The sequence below is a fragment of the Kogia breviceps genome, chromosome 13 (assembly GCF_026419965.1).
Source record: "Kogia breviceps isolate mKogBre1 chromosome 13, mKogBre1 haplotype 1, whole genome shotgun sequence".
Taxonomy (NCBI): Eukaryota; Metazoa; Chordata; class Mammalia; order Artiodactyla; family Physeteridae; genus Kogia; species Kogia breviceps.
The window spans coordinates 50711412-50721136 of record NC_081322.1 but is presented as its reverse complement, the minus strand read 5'-3'; the positions used below and the strand labels follow the sequence as shown (position 1 = coordinate 50721136).

Below are 9725 nucleotides of genomic sequence, written 5' to 3'. Positions count from 1 at the left end.
AATGATGGTTAAAATGAATACTTAAATGAAACCTGTAATAAGGATTTTTAATTTTATTTTTTATTTTCTTACACAGTCTAACACCTGAAAACAACTACATTATGGGCACCTTCCTGAAAGGTGTCAGCTGTTTTCCTTTTTTTTAAAGACAACAAGCAGAAACAGAGCTCAAATCACGTTTCCAGAGAAAGGTGAGGGATATAGGATAAGGCTGCTACAAACTAGCTTTCACAAGTGGGAAATGGGAAGTCAGTCAACTCTTTCCTCTCTGATAACCCTTTATTTGCAGACCAACAGGGGAATTACGAACACATTTTGTAAAATGATGCTGTCTTGAAGACAATCTCTGGTGGACCAAGTCCTTACTTCCCTGGAAGTGGTCAAATCCAAGACTTAATTTCAACAGTGTTGAAACTTATTACTTGAAGCTATGGCAGCACAAAACTGTCTTCTTCAAATGTAAAATATGACCAACTTGCATGAGATAAATTAATTTTGAAAGTGGGAGTGGGTGGGGGAGCTACACAACTTTTTTTTTTAAGGGGGTTGAGGATGAACACGAAGACTCGTAAGCAACCACAAAACCATTAAGTCTCCAGATGTAAAGGGATGTTCGACCGGACAGCCCAAAAGCTGAGTTCAAAAGCTCTCCAAATCACAGCTCCTCACCGAGGGACTTTTGGGTTAACGGCTACCGAGCACTGGGGGAATCCCTGCCTTGGGTAAAAGGAGGATTACTGGAGAAAAGAGGCGCGTCATAACAATCTGGCAATTCTCTGCAAGACCCTGTCCTTCTTGGCCCTCCTCCGGGCGGGCCCCGCACGGCCAGGCGCAGGTCCGAGGGGACGGCGGGGAGGTCCCGCATCAGCCCAGGCGCCACCCCCAGCAACTCGAGACCAACCGCCCCTGGGACCCGGGCCCGAGGCCGGAGCGGGATAAGCTCCCCAACCCCGGGCCCCTCCCGCCGCCTCCCGCCCTTGGCCTCCGCAGCGGGTCTGGCCACCCTCCCCGCCGCCACTCCCACCCGCCTCGCGCCTCGGGGCCCCGCTACCTCCCAGCCCCCGGCCGGGCCCCTGCGAGGCTGAGCTTCCCGTAAACTCCCCTCCCGGCGCTGCCCCCTCCCCGCCTCGGCCCCGCCCCCGCGGGACCCTGAGCCGCGCGTGATTGGCCCGGCCGCGCCATCACTCTCGGGCCGCGTCACCGCCCTCGTTTCCGACCGCCCCGAGACCGGCAGTGGTGTTAGTGCTCGCAGAGCCGCGGCGGAGGGCGTCGTTCTCCCCCGCTCGCTCCCGCTCGCCCGTAGGTCGGCGCGCTAGCCCAGCTGAGCGGCGACCAGCGCTGCGGGGCGGCCGGGCTGCACGCGCACCCGCCACCTGGGAAGCGGAGACACAGCTAGTCCGAGCTTCGGGATGAGGAGCAGGCGAAGTTGACGAGCCCCCCCACCCACGCTGCGCGTCTGCGGCGCAGAGGTGCGCTGCCCTCTCCAGGAGGTGCCCGCGCACGGCTCTGCTCCAGGTGTGCACGGGACAGCCCGCCCCCGAGACCCGCAAACTTCACCCCAAGTCCAAAGTGTGGGCTCCGAGGGCGGTGCCGGGAGCCGGACTCCGGACTCCGTGCAGGGGGAGCTGTCCTGGCGGCTCTCGCGGCCGTCGGAGGGCGGAGACCGGTGGAAACTTTATCACCATCATTGTAGTTACTCCGTTTTACTGTTGTTCTCCCCGCAGGGGCTGCAGCGAGCGCTCTGTCGCGCCTGTTTGTTTGCCAAAGGAGCCACCCCGGGGAGAAGACTCGGAGGGGAGTTGTCTCCCCAAGGGATACCTGCAGCCCAGGCAGGGGGTTTGGGCGGCCTGGATGCGCAGAACCCAGCCCCGCAGCCGCTGACGCCGGGCGGCGGCGAAGTTTGGCTGCTGAGCGGCGCGGCGCAAGGCCACTGGACAGCGGGCAGCCAGGCGGCAGCGGGAGCGATGCCGGTGGGGGGCCTGTTGCCGCTCTTCAGTAGTCCCGCGGGCAGCGGCCTGGGCGGCGGCCTGGGTGCGGGGCTCGGCGGCGGCAGGAAGGGGTCCGGCCCCGCCGCCTTCCGCCTGACGGAGAAGTTCGTGCTGCTGTTGGTGTTCAGCGCCTTCATCACGCTCTGCTTCGGGGCGATCTTCTTCCTGCCCGACTCTTCCAAGCTGCTCAGCGGGGTCCTGTTCCACTCCAGCCCCGCCCTGCAGCCGCCCGCAGACCGCAAGCCCGGGCCCGGGGCGCGCGCCGAGGACGCGGCAGATGGGCGAGCCCGGCGCGGCGAGGAGGGCGCGCCCGGGGACCCCGCGGCCGCCCTGGAGGACAACTTGGCCAGGATCCGTGAAAACCACGAGCGGGCTCTGAGGGAAGCCAAGGAGACCCTGCAGAAGCTGCCCGAGGAGATCCAAAGAGACATCCTGATGGAGAAGGAGAAGGTGGCCCAGGACCAGCTGAGTAACAGGGTGGGGTTCAAGATGCTGCCCCCAGTGGACTTAGCACCCCTCGTTGGGGCAATTGACCGGGAGCCGGCCGACGCCGCCATCCGCGAGAAAAGGGAGAAGATCAAAGAGGTGAGTGCACCCGGCTAGAAATCCCTGCGGACCCGGGTGTTTTTCTGGCAGAAACGACAAACCTTTGAAACTCTTTAAGACTGTAACATTACAGTATAGGGGGACATGACGGTAACATTACAGTGTGGGGAGACATGGTTTTCCACTTACACCCCGTGCAGTGTCAAAGGCTCTTTCGTTTCCATTTCAGTGTCAAAGTAGATGAGGGCAATTATGATCTGAGGTTGAGGTTGAATCCCGTTGTTCTAAACTTGCACGCTCCGGTGAGCATAAGCCACACGAGGTAGGTATTAAATACATGGGCAGGTGCTGTGCAAACCTCCTCTTTCACTGCCTGATCCATGGTTAATCGTCCCTGAGAGCAGTGACAGTGAAGGTTCCAAACAACCCTCTAATGAGGCTTGGACGTGGCTTTGAAGTGAAGCTTGCATGTAAACGCAAAGCATCAATCACGCATGACAGAAATGTTCTAACAGCAAGCCAGCACACCCCGCGTTGGGTTATGGGCCCCATTCTGCCAGGTGGCATCCTGTGTGTACTTACAGACTATAAAGGTGAAACTCGAGAACTTCCTATCATGGGGGCACACTGTTGTTTACTTTTCAAAAAATGAAAAATGTAAAAAGGCAGCCTACCGCCTCTTGCATTTCGGGTGTAGTCAGAAAGAGTATTCCATGTGATGCAACAGGTTTTCCTCCACAGCAGCACAATGATGACAAACTTAAGGTAGGACAAACATGGACTTTGATAAGTCTTTCATAATTTCTTTCCTGTGTTTTTCAGTTAGAACTTGTAACATGTGGTTAGTTCATGCCTAGGTTAAAGCTGAAGAGGACCTTACAAATCATTTCGGACTGTCATTTTAAAGATGAAAGTTGAAGGGCCCAGAGCCCCAGAACCAGTTAGTGATTGAGTCAGGACTTGAAGCCTGGACTTCCTCTTGTCACCAGGCTCTCTGTGGATATGCCTGCTTAACAGCTACTCTCCTCTGTGCAACTATGCCAGCCTGGGTTTTTACACAATCCAAGAGCTGCAGGAACCATATTAAAAGCATTTCATCTCCAATCTTGATTCCAATTTCTAAAATACATTATGAATGGAAGTAATATATTTGTCATTTTTTAAGGTTTACAGAGTCTCTGTGAAAATAAATTTTGTGTTTTGACATTGGGCAGGTAATCAGTAAAGGAAGCTTCCTGATCCCCCCAATTTTCAGAGAGTAAAAAGAATTTTGAGGTTATGAAGAGGAGGTACTTAGCTTAAGTGGCTCCAGAATGGAGGCAGCTTGCTTGTTGTAGGATTTCTGATTTTAGTGTAAAGACCAGATGAATTTGGTTAAGCTGTAATTGAGCAAGTTAAAGTGGATTTGGGTGCCTTTCAGTTTACCCTAGGCAGAATGCCTTGATTCATCCCTCCTGTGCAAGTAGCTTCCTTCCATAGCCCATCAGCCTTTCTGCTTTGAGACCCTTCCTCAAGCCTAGAACCCTCCTAGACTTGGGGGGGGGGGTTGGATTTTACTCCCTGTGACAACTTCTGTCTAGCAGTTTCCCTTCTCCATGAAATCCTGTCAGTGCTGCAAAACCAGGAAGGTGGAAAAAAGGCTCTGCTTTCACCAACCATCTCCCTCTCCTCTTCATCTCTCAGGCTCCTTGAAAATAGCCAGCCAAAACCCATAGATAATTTAGCCCCAAATTTGTATCTGCTTATGTTTCTCTTAAGTGTGAAGCAATGTAATTGCTTCACGTTTCATGCCTCTAAATTTCTATGCGCTGCCAGTTAGTGCAGATAACAGTTGTCCCAGGAAATTATTTTAAATACTAAAGAGGCATGGATGTGAAAAAGCTATCGGTACTGACCAGTAGTGATTAAAAGTACATTTAGAGCAGAAGCACTAAGACAGCAGCAGTCAATTCAGGACAGCATATTAACAGTATGCATATCTGTCCTTATTAGATCCATGTTATCTATGTCTCTAGATCAGGTCTTAATTAACCACGTAAAGGAAATTTATGTAGTCTTCTATGTCCATGTGGTGCTAACATCTTCGCACCTAGATGTTTTGAAACTGCCCAGTCTTGCATAAAGTGGTTGAACTAAATGGGTTCTTTAAAATTTCATGCTGCCGCCAGAACCCCGGGGGCGGGGAAGCCAGCATAATTAGCTTCAGTATTTAGTCAAAGGCTAACGGGAAGAAATGGATTATGGATTTTCATCAGATTAGTTCAGGCAGATGTGTTCCTTTGTAAACCAAAAAAAAAAAAAAAAGTTACTCATGCTATTCTAAAAGTACACTGTAAATGTTCAGTTTTAGAGAGGAAAGAGTGGTTGCCTGCCGTGAATACGGCTCTGGACTTTACACATTTAGATGCAGTTGGGGTACCACCATGTATGCCTTGTCGTGGACCAACGGATCTTTGCCTTGATCTTGATTTTTATTGTTCCTGTATTTTCTAGTTCTCTTCATATACTTAGATTCTCTATCACACCTGAAAGTACTAACAGTTTTATGGGTAAAATTTAGAAGGTATAAGCAAGTCTAACATGTTGGGAGCTTGGACTATAATATCTGAGCCAAACTTTCATTTTGTATATTTGGTTTAAAGACAGCCAATGCTATTTTTATATTGCCAACACAGCTGTGTTACTGGTACCGTGGTAAATTTTTAACAAATCTGTGCTAAGGGGAAACACTTTCTCATTTCAAATAGGATATTTATTGCCTAGCACCCTTCACAGAAAGGTGCCACGTGCTTCCCAGTACTGATCTCTGATTTGATGTAAAACTTAAAGCCGAAATGAAGACAGCCAGCCCCCCACCCCATGAAAACTTTGTAGATAAATTAACTCTGGGATTTCCCTGAAGTTTACAGTACACACATAGTGCATATTCTCACAAGATTGATCTTTTAAAAATTGTGCTCAAGTGGTCCTTAACTTTAAAAAGCACTGGTAGACAAATGAAGCACAGAAGTTCAAGAGCACCTTGGAAAGTTTAGAAAAGTAGTCCATTTCTCCTTCTACCCCAACTCTTAAAATCAGGAAGCTTTTGCGGGGAGTCACTACAAAGAGCCTGCACTGTCCTTGAGGATTAGAGCCCTAATTATTAGATTATCAAGTGGGATTCCTCCCTTCTCAGACTGGAACTCCTACCAGTCTAAATCGGGTGGGAATGGGGAGGCTGACAGCCAGCTTTGGGCCTATCAGGTAAGGCTTTCGGACCAGTTAGCTGTAGGGTCACAGTTGTCTTCTCTAGGTTTCTCCAAACAGGCTTTAGTTTTGTTTGTTTTGTTTTTTGTGGTACACGGGCCTCACACCGTTGCGGTCTGTCCCGTTGCGGAGCACAGGCTCCGGACGCGCAGGCTCAGCGACCGTGGCTCACGGGCCCAGCCGCTCCGCGGCATGTGGGATCTTCCCGGACCGGGGCACGAACCCGTGTCCCCTGCATCGGCAGGCGGACTCTCAACCACTGCGCCACCAGGGAAGCCCTCAGGCTTTAGTTTTTAATTCCAGAACTGTTTATGTGATAAAAGGTTGAAAGAAAAAATTTTCATATTGATGGCTAATGGTGAATATATATTTTTATGCCTTACACTAGCCTTAGGTTGTTCTTGAGTCTATAATTTATGTTAACTACTGACAATTAACCCTTTTATTAAAGGTCAGACATAAGAATAATCTACCTTGACCTATTAAAACAAAGCAGTTTTAATTTGAAACTTAACTTATTTGTGTGGGTAGTAGTGTGGAAAATAATATTTGCAAAATAATGAAGACCACAGTTTGAAGACCTGACTCTGAAGGAGCTTAGATGTCCTTGGGTTATCTTGCCTGTTCTGCTCACCCTGTTCTGAAACACACTGGACATTGAACATGGGCAAATGCAAGATTTCCCCACTCTTTGGACCTCTCCCAGAGCAGGTACCAGGTCATGGAGTGTTTGTAAAAAGGCTTCTCTCTTTAACAAGTAAATAAATAAATTAAGGTTTCAACAGTGTATGAATTAGAGTAGATGCTGACTGTTGAACATTAATATACAAAAGCAGGAGAAGATTGTTAATAGATAATCAGTTATGCTCAACTTAATTTTCTGTAAGCTATTTGTGTGTGTGTGTGTGTGTGTGTGTGTGTGTGTGTGTGTGTGTGTGTGTGTGGTACGCGGGCCTCTCACTGTTGTGGCCTCTCCCATTGCGGAGCACAGGCTCCGGACGCGCAGGCCCAGTGGCCATGGCTCACGGGCCCAGCCGCGGAGGGATCGTCCCAGAGCGGGGCACGAACTCATGTCCCCTGCATCGGCAGGCGGACTCTCAACCACTGCGCCATCAGGGAAGCCCTGTAAGCTATTGATAATTTGTCTGGGAGGAGTATTCTGTCTTCCTCGTGTTGGGTAACTTAACATTCTTCACATTCATATAAAGGAGCTCTATATAGGACCTAGAACCTAGTTTAGGCTATGGAAAAGAGGTTACAAAAATGCATTTTTGAGTAAATGCATCTGCATCTCTTAGGTGAGCTAATGATCTAAACCACTTTGAGAAATTTATGCTAATATTTCACATGTGTAAAAAGTGTCTTTGGATGAGATCTGAATTTGTTGGACTTCAGCAGCTTACTTATTAACTTATTTATATTAACTTATTTAATAATCTATGATAATACAGATTCTTTATTAGAGAGCGTTTAAAGCATGTGTCTCAAGGTCAGAGGGGAGGAAACCCAACAGATCAGTGTGAGGGCTAAATATACATGGGTAGATCAGCACTGCACTGGACCCTGCTTATACCTCATAACCCAGTAGAGAACCTGTGGCCTTTTAAGTTCTTTATAACCTACAAAACCACAAAAATGTATGTGTTTGTCAAAGGTAAGTTTTGGTTGGTCAAAATAGGAGCAGCCTCCCTGTGGGCCCCAGGGATACTATGACATGCCTTTTCCCTAAGTAGGCAGAAATGATACAGGAGAAGCCAGTGTTTGGTAGTTTCAGGAAGAGATTCTTTGGGGAAACTATGTCTTGACTTTTCCCTCAGTGTTCTTTGTCTAGTACCTTGTTTAGTGTTAAATAATTGAACAACCTCTAGTCCCCCATCCTTTACTACTAAATATGTTTCAAGGTCCTTTACACAAAGTCTGCAAAATTTTTTTTCTGTTACCAAAAATATGCCATAAAAATTATAACTCTGATTTTTAAAAGTAAACATAAGCTCTAAGCCATAAAATATTGTATCTGAATGACACTTTAGAGATAGCTACAATAGAGGCAACTGAGACACAAAGATTGTTCTGGAAATCACTTTGCTAGTTAGTGGTAGAGTTGAAAATAGAAGCCCAATCCTGGATGAATGTTGTTCATTATCCTGACATGGCTTGTCTCCTAAGTAAAATGCCAGAGAGGTGTATAAATTGACTGCCTATATTCATTATTTGCAGACACTAATGTCAAGTGAGTACAAAACATGTACAATCCTGCAGTATTATAACTTTGACCTCATATTAGTTAAGTTACATTAACTATAGTAATTAAAAAATAAAAAACTTACTGGGGTATAATCAGAAGGCCTCTTCTTTTTAAAGCCACCCAGGGAAAATTTGATGACATCTTTTTCTCCTTATAAAGATATCTGCAGGAAACAGAGGCATTAGTAATCATTCAGTTGGTCATTCTTTACAAAAAGAGATGGGGGAGAAATAGGGAGAAAAAAAGTAAAGGCGTGGGCCAACGTCGAGGAGTTCTTTTAAACTATAAATGTACATGCTCTTTGGACATTGCTCAATGCATAACAGAAGAATGGAAAGCTAATCTGAAGGAGTATGTGTTTTTAAAAGTAGACATTGTTTTTTTTTCTTTTTGGTGGTATGAGGGCCTCTCACTGTCATGGTCTCTCCCTTTGCGGAGCACAGGCTCCGGACACGCAGGCTCAGCGGCCATGGCTCACAGGCCCAGCCGCTCTGCGGCATGTGGGATCTTCCCGGACTGGGACACGAACCCGTGTCCCCTGCATCCGCAGGCGGATTCTCAACCACTGCGCCACCAGGGAAGCCCTAAAAGTAGACATTTAATGATATCACTTATCTGTGGAATCCATGAAATATGACAAACTAGCGAATATAACAAAAATGAAGCAGACTCGCAGATATAGAGAACAAACTAGTGGTTACCAGTGGGGAGAGGGAAAGCGGAGGGGGGAAATATAGGGATAAGGGAATAAGAGGTACAAACTATTAGGTATAAAATAAGCTGCAAGGAGATATTGTATAATGTGGGAATATAGCCAGTATTTTATAATAATAAATAGAGTATAACCTTTAATCACTGTACTATACATCTGTAACTTATATAATATTGTACAGCAACTACACTTAAATTAAAAAAAAAAAAAGCAGACATACATTTAAAAATCACACCCATCTGTGGTCTCTTCATTATAGGAGCACATAGTTCTCTTCACCCATGTAGGTCCTGGAGATTCTCTGGATACTTTTACCTGCCCCTGCTCCATTCATTTGTAACAACATGGTGTGGTGAGAAGGGCTAGTTTTGGTAGTCAGTTGACTTGGGTCTGAATCTGGCCTCTTCCATTTACTAGCTTTGTGACCTTAAGCAAATTGCTTAATCTGTCAGAGCTTCAGTTTTGTCATTTGTAAAGTGGAGGTAATAAAAGTACCCACTTTGTTGGATTAGAAAGTTTAAATGTGATCATCCACACAAAGCACTTAGAATGGTATCAGGTATGCAGGGAGTGTGTAATAAATGTTGCTGTTATTACTGTTATTAATCACTACCTAAAGCCATCAAGCCGAGATTACATTGTTTCAGATACTGTTTAATACATCAGGGAAGTGGGTAATAATGTTTCAAAAAGTTATCAAGAACAGTTTAAATTAGGTTTGCTTAAAGGGATACATTTCCAGTTCAGGATGATCATTCCAGACAGCTATGATTTTGCTGTGCTACTGTCAACTCTGATTTTCTCACATTCCTGCCAAATTCCAAAAAACTTTTGCTATCCTTAAAATTACATACTTTTCCAGCTTCTGTACTTCAAAATATGTGTTAAAGAATTAGTCTCTTTCTCACAGTCAGATGTGCTTGTTCCTGAAGTACCATCTTCTCAGAAAGATCACAGTTCTTGAGTTACCTCCTTAAGCGTTGAAATT

At 46.6% G+C, this 9725-nt stretch overlaps 1 protein-coding gene across 1 annotated transcript in view; it reads left to right on the top strand.

Moving 5' to 3' along the window:
* The first annotated feature begins 1418 nt into the window (after positions 1-1418).
* The window catches only part of MAN1A1 (mannosidase alpha class 1A member 1), a 172904-nt gene continuing 164597 nt past the window's right edge, over positions 1419-9725 (top strand). The window contains exons 1-2 of the mRNA XM_059083869.2: positions 1419-1515; positions 1725-2573. Of these exons, the coding sequence (XP_058939852.1) occupies positions 1965-2573 (609 nt within the window). The 5' untranslated portion in view covers positions 1419-1515; positions 1725-1964. The remainder of the gene's footprint in view (positions 1516-1724; positions 2574-9725) is intronic.